At 37.2% G+C, this 15,297-nt stretch overlaps 1 protein-coding gene across 3 annotated transcripts in view; it reads right to left on the bottom strand.

Annotated features, from left to right (window-relative positions):
• The window catches only part of KDM1A (lysine demethylase 1A), a 59,096-nt gene that overhangs the window by 31,614 nt on the left and 12,185 nt on the right, over positions 1–15,297 (bottom strand). For 2 of the 3 annotated variants that reach the window (XM_049878225.1, XM_049878224.1), the window contains exon 3: positions 5,014–5,073. The exons of the other annotated variant lie outside the window; for it this stretch is intronic. In XM_049878225.1, coding sequence (XP_049734182.1) covers positions 5,014–5,073 — 60 coding nt within the window. The remainder of the gene's footprint in view (positions 1–5,013; positions 5,074–15,297) is intronic. 3 annotated transcript variants of the gene reach the window in all.

The following is a 15,297-nucleotide window of genomic DNA, read 5'->3' as shown; positions in this document are numbered from 1 at the left end:
CTTTTGAGCTTAACATTCCGAAGTTTACAGTTTACTAATGATTGAAACAATATACCTTATAGAACATAACAAGCCATCTGGAATATTTTCTTTATCCATAAAATAATTCTTAATATTGGGTGATACTCTAAATAAGCATCACTAATGTTGTACAACAAATTTTAAAACTAAACAACCAGAATAAAGGGAAGTACACTAACAGGAGAGCAGAAGAGGCTGTGGAGTAACACACACACACACGTTTTAGGGTTACAGAAGGAAAGTGAAGAGGGCTCTAAGGCTTAATAATCGACAGTAGGAAATACGTGATCCCATCAATGGTGCCATCCGTTAGTTCTCATAATCCAATGCTACCAAGCAGTGAGAGAAACTAAGCAGAATACAATTACAAAAAAGCAAGCAAGGCATTTACCTTTTCTGGCAGAAAAATTAGACGTGCTTTATTATCTACTACGAGTAAAAATATACGTAAATGTATTTATACGAACACCTTATAAAGGTATCCTTAACCACTATCCTATAAAAGTAGCAATTTAAAACACAATTTAAAGAGCTTCAAAATCCAATGCCACTGAAGTAAGTATATGTAACAAAGTACGCACCAAATATCCATATTTAATTATTTTAAAGCACATAATGCAAGAAAGTGGAAGCACTGATAAAGGAAGCAAAATGAAAGGAACGGCATTAGTAAGGTTAGGAAAGTAAAAAGAACAAGGCAGGTAAAGCTGTAACTTCGAAAATCAAACCTAAGCTACTGAGGGGTTTGTTTCCACAAAAACATTAAAATGGCAAACACTACCTAAAAAGAAACAATGGTTAACAAGAGGTCGAGCAAAAATGTCTAGTGTTAATACAGGTCACGCTGTTCTCAGAGACAAGGAGAGAATGAATGCTACCCAACCACAGTAGATAATGAAGGCACAAATATTATGCTTCATATTACTAAATCAAGTCAACAATCCTTGAGTTTAATGAATCTCAACCTAAAATTAAAGACTGTCAGGACAATTAATTGTTCCTTATGGAAAAAAATAATCAAATAAGAACCATATTGTGGCAGAAGGGGCATAAAATAGAACAAAAAATGCTGTCTATCGGGGTACAGGTTATTTCAGTAATGTGAAATTTTCTAAAACTAGACAGCCTTGATGCCCGAAGTCCTCTATTACCAAATCAAAATAAATAAAAACAAAAACCAATACCAAAAGCATCTTACATTGTAAGAAACATTGTCTACACATTAATCCTGGGTACTGAACCGAGTATCTCTTTAAAGGTTACTTCTTGGTATATCTCATGACTGGATACCATGAAGCTGAAAATCAGCCATCTCTATTAAACTCTACTTCTCCCCATTAAAGATAGGTATACTTCTTGTTTTCTTAGCTATATTATCTTCTGTAGATCATTATATTATCTTCTCTATATTTAATAAGTGGTCACTGAACATTAATCCAGAAATCCTGGTGGCACAGTGGTTAAGAGCTACGGTTACTAACCAAAAGGTCAGCATTTCAAATCCACCAGGTGCTCCTTGGAAACTCTATGGGGCAGTTCTACTCTAGCCTGTAGGGTCGCTATGAGTGGGAATCAACTCGACGGCAACGGGTTTGGTTTCATGGGTTGAATATTAATCCTACTACAAAGCATTATTTTCAATGACAGCCAGGATAACCAAGTAGGAATAAACACTGGCTTTTATTTTACATGTGGCTCCTCATTGCAAGTGTTTTCATCATCAAAAAAAAAAAAAAAAAAAAACCACTGTGATATGGTTAACTTTGAGAACTCTGAGAATATTTAATAATTAAAATTTTATTTGCCTTATTAGCCAACTTTATATAAATCATGTGACAGTTTCAAAGCATCTATAAATCAAGCATCAAAGTTTAACCAAAGGAATTAAAGAAGCTAAAAGTCACTTGTGACATCAATACCTGCTTAGAATATTTTTCTCTACTTCTATCTTTTATGTATCTACAAATAGTTATTCTTATACCAACATTAATTTTTTTTAAAAAAATGGTCTTTAAAAACTCTCAGTAATTATTTCCTTCCTTTTGTTTTTTCGAGATAAAGACTATTATTTATTTCAAGGAATGAAGATCCTTATCAAAACTAGGATGAAAAGCCTGTGAGAAAATAAGCTTTTTTTAAAGAAACAAAAAATATGTTCATGTGGAACCTAAACTACACAGAAGCTCAAACATTTCCAAACATACGACATTTCCAAAGTGAAGTAATAAGGTGCCTGCATGATCTAATGCATCTGTATCTCCCTTGGGGGAAAAGCCTTAAAGAATGCAGCTGACCTTAACAACATCCTTTTTAAGAGGAAGTAGCACTCACTAGTAGAGATAATTCATAAGTTAAGTTACACTTGGCTCTGGAATACAGTTTAGTACTTTGGGGTCTGTGTACACTTAATGGAATCTGGTATTCTGGAAATTTAGAATGTTTCAAAGAAGATGCTGCCTAAATTTTTAAGAAGCCCCAAGGCTGCAGATATACCGGTCTTACCCTCTGTTCAATTCCTTCTTGCTTACCACTTCACACAGGAAATTTCATTAACGCTTTCAGAATGCAGTCATGCTGACGCAGAACCACCCTTTCTAATGGTCTGACTGGCTAACACTTTCTCTGAAAACACTGTAAGCTAGTTAAATGTTTACGGAAATAATAGGGGGTGTAAGAATATAGGCCCTCTATTCCATGAAATCATTCCCTGCCCCTCATTCTGATATGACACAAGTAATATTTGACCAGAGTAAGGTAACAGATACATAAAAATTAACAGAGAAGAAAAGCCCCAGTGAATGACTTGCCTTTGATTTTTTTCATAAAGTAGATAACTACCTACCATAGCTAGATTTCTATTGGAAGAGTGAAAACAAAAACCGATGGAAGCTACATGTAAAAGACTGCTTAAAATGAGCAAACTATAGATGTACCATATTAAGTCCTATAATGGTTTAAAAATAAAATACTGGGAAGAAAAAAAGAAGAGAATCATGATTCCTTTGCTTTAGGATTTTGATCTTTAGGGTAAATGCAATTTTAAATGAGTCTATGAGGGAGGGTGTAAGGGATAGTTCATATACTAAAAACCAAGACTTCTGGGTTCACACTCCTCCTTCCCAACTGTTGGTGTATCCCTGGTCTAACTTCCGTGTATTACAAGTCCTGATCCATAAACTAGGGGTGATACAATACTATCTGTTTAAAGGCAGGAAGCCTGACCAGATGACTTCACGTTCCGTTCCAGCTCTGATTCAGGATGTACACACCAAATTGATACGGATTTTAAGAAGTCAAGACATGACCCTGGCCCCAAGCAAGACACCCATGAGGGACTTCATTAGGAGAAGTATGTTGATCACTTATAGCCACACGTTTCTAACTTTGACTGATCATCTCACAAATGCATGCTTCTGAGCATGACGAAGACCTGAAAAGAGATCCTGAAGGGTTCAGAACAGTTACCACCACTCCTGGAAACACTCAGCACTTACATTCCACTAAGAGGTAAGTCAGTAGCACCACAGGTTATGAAAGTCTCTTTTTACTTTCAGCAATACATCCTATGCACTTTAAGCAAAAGAGCAAATATTCATTCACATAAAAACAAAAAGCAACAAAAGAAAGCTCAATTTCTTTCTTCAAGATTAGAGTTCTAAAGGCCATCCCCAACGACAGGTCCCATGGAAGGCCTAACTGTGTATCATTTGATGATTTGATGAAAAGCATTCTTAAAGGTTTATCTACCAAGATATAAACTCTGAATGAGGATTTTAATTCCTCCAAGATCAGCATGTACTGGTTCCCAACCTCTGACCCTTGGCATAACATGTAAAAGCATCTACCTGTAACATTCGTATCCCCTAACTATGAATTTCTGTACTAACACTGAACTACTCCGATTCAAGACAGTAAAATGCACATATATGCAGCAACTGCAACAAATAATTTGAAAGTGATTTAACAGTTGAAAAGTGACAAACTCTCAAAGTAATACCTACTCCAGTTCTATCAAAATGTATATACAAACCAGCTTTGAGCACCGCAACACACAAAACGTTCTTTAAGAAGCAAAGGATGAAATCTAGACATGCTACCTTGGATTACTGGAACAAACTTTAACTGTTCCACATGGTGACCCCTATAAATCATTTAACCCTTTGTTTTTTCCTAGAGGTTAAAAATTACATGTCGTTGGGTGTAAAAAGAAGTATCTTGGGCAGACTTTTTTTAGAAGATAATTTTCATGTGAGAAACAGATTTTTAAAATCCAAAATGATTAACTATGTAAACTGGAAAAAAAAAAAATGTACCCAACATCATGTAACAATCATTTCTAAAAAGATGTCACTTGCCTGCATACCTCTGACTAATCCTAGAATAAGGAGCCTTGGTAGTACAGTGGTTAAGCGTTTGGCTGCTAAGTGAAAGGTTGGTGGTTTAAAACCACCAGCCGCTCCGCGGAAGAATGATGTGGCAGTCTGTTTCTGTAAAGATTTACAGCCTTGGAAACCCTATGGAATGGTTCTACCCTGTCCTATAGGGTCGCTACAAGTCGGAATCGACTCGACGGCAATTGGTTTTTTAGTCCTAGAATGCCTTTCGGTCCTGTTTTTGTAAAGACTTTCCAGCCTATGGCTTCTATCTATGTATACTGCTGTATTTCTTTATTAAAGGTCCCATGATTCCTAAGTCTGTATTTTATATCAAGTTTACTATTACTGTAAAGGCTGTTGTGGAAAAAGTATGCACCATCTCCTCAAAAACATGAAGAAGAGCGGAGGGCTGAGACCGGCCTGAGGACTTCAGAAGGTTTTGCTTGCTTTTGGTCTGGCTATGCTCTCTCCTATTATACTACTCTATCCTGTGGGTTAAATGTCCCCTGCGCTTCTGGCTAAAATGTGGATACCACAGCCAAAAACACTTGCAAGCATCAATCCCTGACTTGGCGGCTCTTGCTACTAAGTGGCAAGCATCTAACGCCACCCTCACCTGATGCTTGGCCGTCTCCATACCCTCCAGAACTGTCGTCTTGAAGTCCTCCTGCTTGCCCTGTGGAAGGAAAGAGGAGAACTCAGGGACCTTACTCCATAAATTAAGATATTATCTGGACATAAAGGCCTAGTAGTTGGCGACTCATGAATTCACCACCAACTAGTAAACCCGTTTTCAGAGAGTTCCTTCTTCTGGAATCAAGGCCCAGGGAATCACATCGTAGTCTTCCAAATTCTGGCCAGGAAATTTCAACTTTACACACCTGATTCTTGTGAAAGGCAGCGGAACAAAGTACAAAGCGTTTCTAATTGCTAAATACTTGCTGTGAGTATTATTTAACAGTCAAAAGCGGATGGGAAAAAAACAGGATTCCAAGTGTCTTTTACTACCCATTGCTAGATTGAAAATGGATGTGGCATGGACTCTAGACCTAGAGTTGCAACAATTTAGCATCAGCTCAATATCCCTTTACCTACCTAAAAAGAATAAATATAAGACAAAAAGCAAAAGATTATTTTAATGAAAAATCCTTACTTTCTCTTCAAGGGAGACTATAACTAAAAGATTCAGCTCCAAAAGAGTTTCATTTACTACAAATCCTAAACGGGTACTAGAGTTGAATATGCCAGTGGTTCCTTAGTAGAATTTTAGAAAATACCTTAAGACAACCTACAGTCATATGTTAAGTAATGTAGACAGACATACACTTTGGAAGTGGGGGAAGACAAGATCTTAGGAGAGCATTTACCTCAAGCTACGTAAGTCTTGTAAGAAATATCCGTTGTTGATTAATGTGTAAAAATAACTTTAAGAAAAGTATCAAAGCTTGAAAGTTCAATCTGAAAAAATCAGGACTGTCTTCCAGACTCTTTCAAAAGCTATTACCAAAGGAGATGCTACCATCTTAACCTTCTAGCCACCTGGTACGCTACAGAAAAACTACAGTGTGACGTTTTGAAGATATGAATGCACCAGCCCCAATCATTTGAATCTGGACAAATTTCATTAAACAGTGTATTTTAAAAGATAGATCCCAAATAGAAAGCAGTTTGATTACTTCAACATTCTGGCTAAAAGGGAGCAGTAAAGTGAAACATAGCCCTTTACTACAGGAACGCTCCAAGGTCTGTGAGACATAAAGTAACATCTTCAAGTATACGAAGGACAGAAATAGCTATTTATAAAAAAGAGATAATTGATAAATTAATAAGACTGATCATTTTTAATGATATTAGAATGCGTTGCTAGAAGGCAAATGTTCTGCTTTGAAGGTAGGAAAGAATGTCATTCTGAAAGTATTTTACTACATGAAGGGTCCTTCAGGTTCTAGAAGGTTATGCTTTTCAAACAAGGCAAAAGTGTATAATCTGTTGTTTATAGACTGGGAAAAAGACATACGAAGATGAAGTTGTTGTCGTTACGTGCCATCAAGTTGGTTCCAACTCATAGTGACCTCGGTGCAACAGAGCAAAACACTGCTCGGTCCTGTGCCATTCTCACAACTGTTGCTATGTTTGAGCCCATTGCTACAGCCACTGTGTCAATCCACCTTGTTGAGAGTCTTCTTCTTTTTCACTGACTCTCTACTTTACCAAGCATGATATCCTTCTCCAGGGACTAGTCCCGCCAGATAACATGTCCAAAGTATACAAGATGAAGTCTCGCCATCCTCACTTCTAAGGAGCATTCTGGCTGTACTTCTTCCAAGACAGATTTGGTCATTTTTCTGGCAGTCGATGGTATATTCAGTATTCTTTGCCAACACCATAATTCAAAGGCATCAACTCTTTTTCGGTCTTATTTGTTGTCCAGCTTTTGCATGCATATGAGGTGACTGAAAATGGCTTGGACCAGGCACACTTTAGTCCTCAAAGTAACATCTTTGTTCTGTAAAACTAAAAGAGAGGTCTTTTGCAGATTTGTCTAATGCATCATCTGATTTCTTGACTGCTCCTTCCATGGGCGTTGATTGTGTAGCCAAGGAAAATGAAATCCTTGACAACTTCTATCTTTTCTCCATTTACCACAATGTTGCTGATTAGGCCAGTTGTGAGGATTTTTGTTTTCTTTGTTTCTTCATGTTCTGTATGTTTTCTTTACGTTGTGTAATCCATACTGAAGGCTACAGTCTTTGACCTTCACCAGTAAATGCTTCAAGTCTTCTTCGCTTTCAGCAAGCACGACTGTGTCAACTGCATATCACTAGCTGTTGGTAACTCTTCCTCCAATCCTGATGTTGCATTCTTCATATAGCCCAGCTTCTTGGATTATATGCTCAGCATACAGATAAGTATGGTGAAAGTATACAACCTTATTGCACACCTTTCCTGATTTTAAACCCGCAGTATTTCCTTGTTCTGTTTGAACGTCTGCCTTTGATCTGTGTACAGGTTCCACATGAGCATGTTTAAGTGTTCTGGAATTCCCATTCTTCACAATGTTATCCATAATTGTTATGATCCACACAGTCGAATGCCTTTGCATAGTCAATAAAACACAGGTAAACATCTTTCTGGTATTCTCTGCTTTCAGCCAAGATCCATCTGACATCAGCAATGATATTCCTTATTCCACGTTCTCTTCTCAATCTGGCTGAACTTCTGGCAGACCCTTGTCCATGTACTGCTGCAACCACTTCTGAATTGTCTTCAGTAAAATTTTACTTGCATGTGATATTAATGATATTGTTAGAAAGTTTCTGCATCCTGTAGGGTCACTTTTCTTTGGAATAGGCATAAATATGGATGTCTTCCAGTCGGTTGGCCAGGTAGCTGTCTTTTCCAAATTTCTTGGCATAGATGAATGAGCACTTCCAGCGCTGTATCCTTTTGTTGAAACATCTCAATTGGTATTCCATCAATTCCTGAAGCCTTGTTTCTCAATAATGACTTCAGTGCAGCTTGGACTTCTTCCTTTAGTACCATTGGTTCTTGATCATATGCTACCTCTGGAAATGGATGAATGTAAATCACCAATTCTTTTTGGTACGGTGACTCGTATTCCTTCCATCTTCTTTTGCTACTTCCTACGTCATTCAATATTTTGCCCACAGAATCCTTCAATATTATAACTGCAAGACTGAATTTTTTCCTTCAGTTCTTTCATCTTGAGAAATGCTGTGTTCTTCCCTTTTGGTTTTCTAACTCCAGGACTTCACACGTGTCATTATGATACTCTGTCTTCTCCAGCTGCCCTTTGAAATCTTCTGTTCAGTTCTTTTACTTCATCATTTCTTCCGTTTGCTTTAACTACTCTACATTCGAGAGCAAGTTTCAGAATCTCTATAATTATGAAGAGATGACATCAATTACTAAATCCAATCTGCAAATTTATCTGTAAAATGCAGACACTACATTTTGAATGTTAATTTTTATTAAGTTCTCAGTTCATTCATAAAATCTTTTATAGTTTTTTTTTCTTTTTTAATAGTTATTGTCATTGATTTGTTTGGTTCCAAATAGAACCAAGCTAGATCAAAACACCCAATTGTTATTTGTAAAAGGTGGAAAGGAGGAGGCTCAGAAATATAGGTTCCAAAATAACATAGAGTCTCTCTCTCAAATTATGTTCCTGGCTTGGCAAAGAATGAAAGCAGCAATCTCTTATTGTGAAGGCACCTCATCATTTCTTTAAAAAAAAAAACAAAAAACCAAAAGAACAATGACCAAAAATATTCTCAAGCTAGCCATTGTCTGAATTATTTAATTCTTCCTATTTTTATCATTTTCCTTCTTTTCCTACTACATGTCATATAACATGCTAAGTAGTTGATTTTAACCTACAGGTTGCTCTCAACTGAGTTTTTATCTGAGTCAACATTCCTTAATAAAAAAAGCATGAACTTCTTACCTCTGACTTATGCAATCAAAATGTTAACAAGAGGAAAAGAGCAACGAGGCAGGACAGAATCTTTTGTCTTATAAAGATCATTCTATGGTAAAAACACATAGAAGAAATGTGGAAAAATATTCAAAATCCTGGGAAGATTTTACAAAGGGATCCTTCATAAGAGCAAAAAGTCAAAACATGTGGAAGGGCATAAGGGAACACATCCACCTGCAGATATAGGTTTGGTGGTGAATAGTTCTACATACATAACTATAGCTGTTGCTTATATCTTACATATGACCAAACTCCTTGCGGAATGTGTTCCTAGGTCTCAAGGCAAAGGATCATAGACTCAAGGGATATCTACATCAATTGGCACAACATAGTTCATAAAGACAAAGTTCTGCATCCTACTTTGGTGAGTAGCGTCTGCAGTTTTAAAAGCTTGCAAATAGCAATCTAAGATACAACTACTGGTCTCTTACTGCCTGGAGCAAAGGAGAGTGAAGAAAACTAAAGACCCAAGGGAGCAATTAGTCTAAAGGACTAATGGACCTCATGAACCACATCCTACATGACCCCGAGAAGAACTAGACGGTGCCCGGCTACCACTACTGACTGCTTTGACTGGGATAAGAGAGGGTCCCACAGAGCAGAAGAAAAACTGTAGAACAAAAAATCAACTTCACAAAAAAGACTAGACTTACTCATTTAACAGAGACTGGAGGAAACTCTGAGACTATGGCCCTAACACATCCTTCTGAACTGGAACTGAAGCCATTTCTGAAGACCACCCTCAGCCAAACCACAGACCCATAAAATAAATAATAACATCCAAGAGGAACGTGCTCCTTAGAACAACCAATTATACAAGATCAAAAGGGCAACATTTGCCCAAAAGCAAAGATGAAAAGGCAATTCAGGATGAAAGGAAACAAGAGAACCAAGGACGGAAATGGGTGGAGTGCTGGCACATCGTGGGGAATGAGGCCAGTGTCATAGAACACTTTACGTACAAACCATTGAAAGGGAAACTAGTTTGCTCTGTAAACGTTCACCTTATGTATAAAAAAATTAAGAACTACCTGTATGGGGTTGAATTGACAATGGCAACTCAAAAGGTTAGACAGGAAGCTTAGAGGGCAGTTGAGTTTATACTAATGGGGGAGGAATAATTCAGAAAAAGAGGGTAGGACTGGTTGCATAACTTGAAGAATGTAATCAGTGTCACTGAATTGTACACGTAGAAACGGTTAAATCGGTATATGTTCTCGTGTATATTTTCAACAACAACGAAAAGTAAACCAAAAAACGTCAAAACAGGACTTTGAATCAGTTCGAACCCCTGATAATAATTTGGATTTCAATCCCAGATATACTGAATCAGACTGTACATTTTAACAAGATCCCCAGGTGGTTCTTATGTATAATAAATTTTGAGAACCACTGATCTACTAGCACTTATCAGAACTGGTCCCTAGCTGGCAGCATTAGCATCATCTGGGAACTTGTTAGAAATGCAAATTCTCACCTGGGGGTTTGAGCCAGAACAAGTTTGAGGCCCTGCATCAAAAAGAGAAATGAAACTCCAAAGCATTATTTAAGCAAAGAAATGGGAGGAAACCAAGGAGAAACTGATAGAAACATAAAACATAAGAAATAATGAAAAACTAAAAAGCACTTAAAACTAAGAAAAAGAACAAGATATTTATCTATTGAGTTGATGAAGGTCCATAACTTGTTTGGAAGGTAAAAGATAAGGTTGCCATCTCTCATCTCATGAGTATTTTGAGGGTGCCTACTTCTCCAAAGACAGCTTAAAATGATCATCTTTATTAGTGGTATTCTGGACCAATTCATCATTTTCTTAAACACAGCACACATACAAACATTTGCTGTTAACTTTCCACCCAGATTGTGTCTCTGATTAAAACACTGAAATGTGATACTCATCTGTTCTTTGGGTCTTTCAGGCCAAGACTATGCTTCTGACGGTGGTACAGACATGTAACAGCAGGCAAGTAGGGTTACTATCTTACGTGAGCTCATATTCAAAACAGAAAACAAAAACATGCAAAAGCCACTTTTTAATATTACCTTGTCTTGGCACCATTGCACTGGAGGTTTCCTTTTGTTTTCATTCCCACCACTGCACACACAAAAAACCCTTCAAGCTTGAAATAAAGACCCTTATATACAGGTTATTTATGCATTAACTTATCCAAGTTGAAAATTGATCATTTTTGGTTTATCTTACATGGCAGCCTTTCATTTGTCTTCTGTACTTTCTATAGCTCTGGTAAGTCATTCCTGATGAACAGTGAGGTATTTTAGTTACAGTCTCACTACTGGATGCTTTTCCTATCTCAATTTAAATTCTCAAGAGACTATTCTTCCAACATCTAAAAGGGAAATCTATGATGACTTTTAAATACCTTCATCTGGCAAGTACTGAGGTGAGAACCACTGGTTTGTTGTTCCCAAGAACATACCGATGATAGATTCACAAAATGACCATTCAGTTTCCTGGAATCACATTCAAGTTGATGACTTTTGTAAACATTTTAAAAAACATCTAAATCTTCTAGGAAGCAATGATCTTTTAAACAGAACATCAATTCATCAAAATAGCCAAGTTTATGGACTAAAAGCTGATACCTAAGAAACCAGCAGGGGAAAAAACATTTCAAAAAGTTAAAGCTGTTTTTGAGCACGTAAGCTTCTATGGCATTAACATATCAGTTGAGTTTCTGATTTAATAATGTCACTAATTCAGTGTTTACTGAGTACCCGCCCAAAAACTGCCAAGCACAAATACAAAAGTAGAATAGAGGCCCTGCTTTCAAGGAGCTTATAATCTAATTGGGGAAAGATGAAAAATACCCATGAAAATTATTTTTAGGAAAAAAAAAGAAGCTAACAGACTTTGGAGACCATGAAGTTTTTCTGGACAAGTCAGAAAGACTGGATAGATTGGGAGGCAGCAACACCACCACAATGTCCCAGAAAAACATGGAAAAAGGCAAGAAGAAAAGCATAGCCACGGTATGTGCAGAGGACCCTATCCTAAGCAGGTGGTCTGAACGAACAGTGGGAGGTCAAGTGGGATGGGTCAAAGTGGGATGGGTAAAACAGACCACCTTCACTGCCAAAATATAAACTTGGTCTTAATAGTAATTGGGGAAAACTGTATGCTCTTTGGCAGGAGAGCAGCAAGACAAGTGGTATTTTAGTTAAACTAAGCTGGTCACTTTATACCAGTTGGATTAGAGGAGAAAGGTGACCTGCATAAGGCAGATCCAACTGCAGGGCTACTGAAGTAATTTAGATGTGAAGTGAAATCCATGAGGATAAGAAGGTGACAGTGAGAATGGGTAAGGCATAACAAACCAAAGAGGCTGTGTGCAGGAAGACACATGACTTTATAACAGATTTGACAGCAGAGATACAAGACTTTCAAAATGAATTCAAGTTTTTAAGTTTGAGAGTAGTAATGTAGTGGACAAAATAGGAAATTTGGGAGAAAGGAGAGAGAAATAGAAACGTTCTAAAGACAGCTGGAAATTAAAGAACCAAATCCAGAGTAAGAATGGGGCTAAAAGACTTCAAAATCACATGGAAATAATAACCTGAGGATGGCGCAGGACCAGGCAGTGTTTCATTCAGTTGTACACAGCATTGCTATGAGTTGGAACCAACTCAATGGCACCTAATAACAACAATAATAGGCCTAACAATAATAGGCTCAGAGTTTGAAGCAGTTAACGCATGACTAAATTCATGAACATAAGGAAAATCATGGTTCCAAAAAGGAATTGATCAACATAAACAAATGCCAAAAAAAAAGATTTAGAAAGCTGTTAGTGACCATAACCATTTCATGCTGCCTTCCTGGTCCTCTCTGTAGTGAGAGGTGGCTTAAAAACACCATTCAAGTATCCCATTCTTGATAGATCTCTTTCCTGCCAACTTTCTGACTATGGTTCTTGGCAAAAGAATGACTATCTATGGCAGTTATAAGAAATGCAAAGGAAAGTAAAATGGGCTCACAGAGGTAAACTAAGCTTGTTAGGTGCCGTCAGGTCAGCTCTGATTCATAGCGACTCCATGTACAACAGAACCAAACACTGCCTGGTCCTGAGCCATCCTTACCATCAAGACTAAACTAGCTTAAGGAAAAGAAAAACCCTCAGGGATTCCTTTGAAGCATAGTAGAGGCTTTTTAACATGGCTGCTACTGTTCTATGCTCTCCAGCAAGGCTACCCAAAATGAAATTTATGGGTTCCAGTTGGAACAGCAATCCCGAGGTTACAATGCCATTTAAAATTATAAACTAAAACTGATAGCCTTACGGTCTAGAAAGGGAGAAAAAAAAATCGTTCTGCTTGAGGTAGGAGGCCCTCTGAAACTTCTCCACCGTACCAACGAAGAAGCAGAGCACTGCTCACTTGTGCCTGAAGACTCACCACTAGGGCAAAAATGAGACACTTAGTAGCAGAGAACCTATCCTGTATAAAAGAAAGTAAAAGCCCAACAAGCTAGAGACGAAAGCAAAGCTTTTAGAAGCTAATGGAAAGAACATGCTTTCTACCAAGCTATTTCCCTTTACCTCCACATTCCACAGTTGGGATTTTCTAGATCTGTACTTATTTTGCTGTGTAGTTCACATTTCAAAATGCTGCAAAGAAAGCCTACAATTTAGATACACTGCTGCTATGTTATGTCGCCCAACTACCAAGCTTAAGGTGTGTCTGAGTAGTTAAAACAAAGCTTACATTTGTAGTTCTTCACCTGTTTTTAAAAAATACAATCTTAAACTTCTTTCTGGAGCTCCTATGTAAAGAACCATTGTAACTTTTCACAGCTGATAACCATGAATGAGTTTCGCAACAAGCGAATCCTCTTTTCCTGCTTAGGCAACAGTTTCTCAGAACTCTGGCTATCTGTACCCCCAGACTCTATGATTAGAGGCTCCAAAACCAAAAACCAAACCCACTGCCGTCGAGTCAATTCCGACTCATAGCGACCCTATAGGACAGAGTAGAACTGCCCCATACGGTTTCCAAGGAGTGCCTAGTGCATTCTAACTGCCAACCTTTTGGTTAGAGGCTCCTTCCACTTTAAATATGCCTTGGGTCTACAATTCTGTAAGGAAGATACCTCTTAGGCACTAATTAATCATACATGTTCTATCAGAAGATTAAAACAAACAAACTAAAAAATACAACCCTACCTTCAAGTGTTTAAAAACATTTCTAATCAGAAAATATGGCAAAATTTTCACATGTTATATCTTGATACTTAATACATGATTTCAATTATACTATCCTCTGAGAAAAGAGTCTATATTAGTGAGTAGTAAGATCTGCCATTCTTCTCATGATTTAACATTAGAGATTAAATACCAAGCTTTTAATTAAAATGGGGTGTGTGTGTGTTTGTGTGTGTGTGTCTAACAGTTCCAGATGCTTAAAGAATGACCCATTTATCAGTGACAAACTATTGGAAATGGGATACAAAAACACTTTCTAAAGTTTCCAAAAGCGACAGGTCACATATGTATATCGACCTGGTATATAAACTGATCGGTTTTTTTTTTTCTTTTTTTAAATAAAATGCCAATCTATCCTATTCCTGGTTCAACACTGTGTTTAATAAATACATCTACATAAAGGTGGATTTTACATTTTCCCATTTGATCCTAATAAGCCCCACTTTACAGATGAGAAAATCCTCAAAGTATCTCTTTCTTATATTATACCATAATCAGATCAAATAAATGACAGTAGCAAAAAGAATTTTAAAAACTTATAAAATTCGTCAGCTAATAAAAAGTAAAACAAAATAACCAACAAAACAAAATTACTGAGGTCAATCTCTCAAAGACTGAACATAAACTGACAGCATCTGATCCAATAGTTTCCATCAGTCAAAAGCGGTAACAGTCAAAGATTAAGGCTCTAAAACTACTTCTTAAACGCCCAACTTCACTCCTTCATATTTAACGTAAAACTCCCAAAATTCCATTTGGAGGAGAAACACTATTTAAAAACAACTTGAGTTCTCCTTCTCCTTTATATACACTTTTATTTTATTCCTTCACTCCTCAATTATTAATACCATAACCCTAAAGTAATTGTGGATTCTAGTCTTCGTCTTCGAACCCTTAGAATCTGGCACCGTGTCTAGAACAAAGAATTCTAGTTATACAATTAATGTGCATAAAGTACATGAACTGCCCACACCTGAGGGAAATCTTATTTTGTGTAGAAAATGTGCGTTTTATTAAAAAAATTTTTTTCCCTCCACACTACCAATTCCCTCTCCACTTTTTTTTTTTTTTTTTAACTCTTTCAGTAAGCCAAGAAGGATTTGGGAAGACTTTCTTCCCTCCCACACTGTCTGCCTCTAAGTCTCCCTAGAACTTTTATACTGAAACTTAGCACTTAAGA

The sequence above is a fragment of the Elephas maximus genome, chromosome 3, assembly GCF_024166365.1.
Source record: "Elephas maximus indicus isolate mEleMax1 chromosome 3, mEleMax1 primary haplotype, whole genome shotgun sequence".
NCBI classification, from domain to species: Eukaryota; Metazoa; Chordata; class Mammalia; order Proboscidea; family Elephantidae; genus Elephas; species Elephas maximus.
This window is presented reverse-complemented; position numbering and strand designations above follow the sequence as displayed.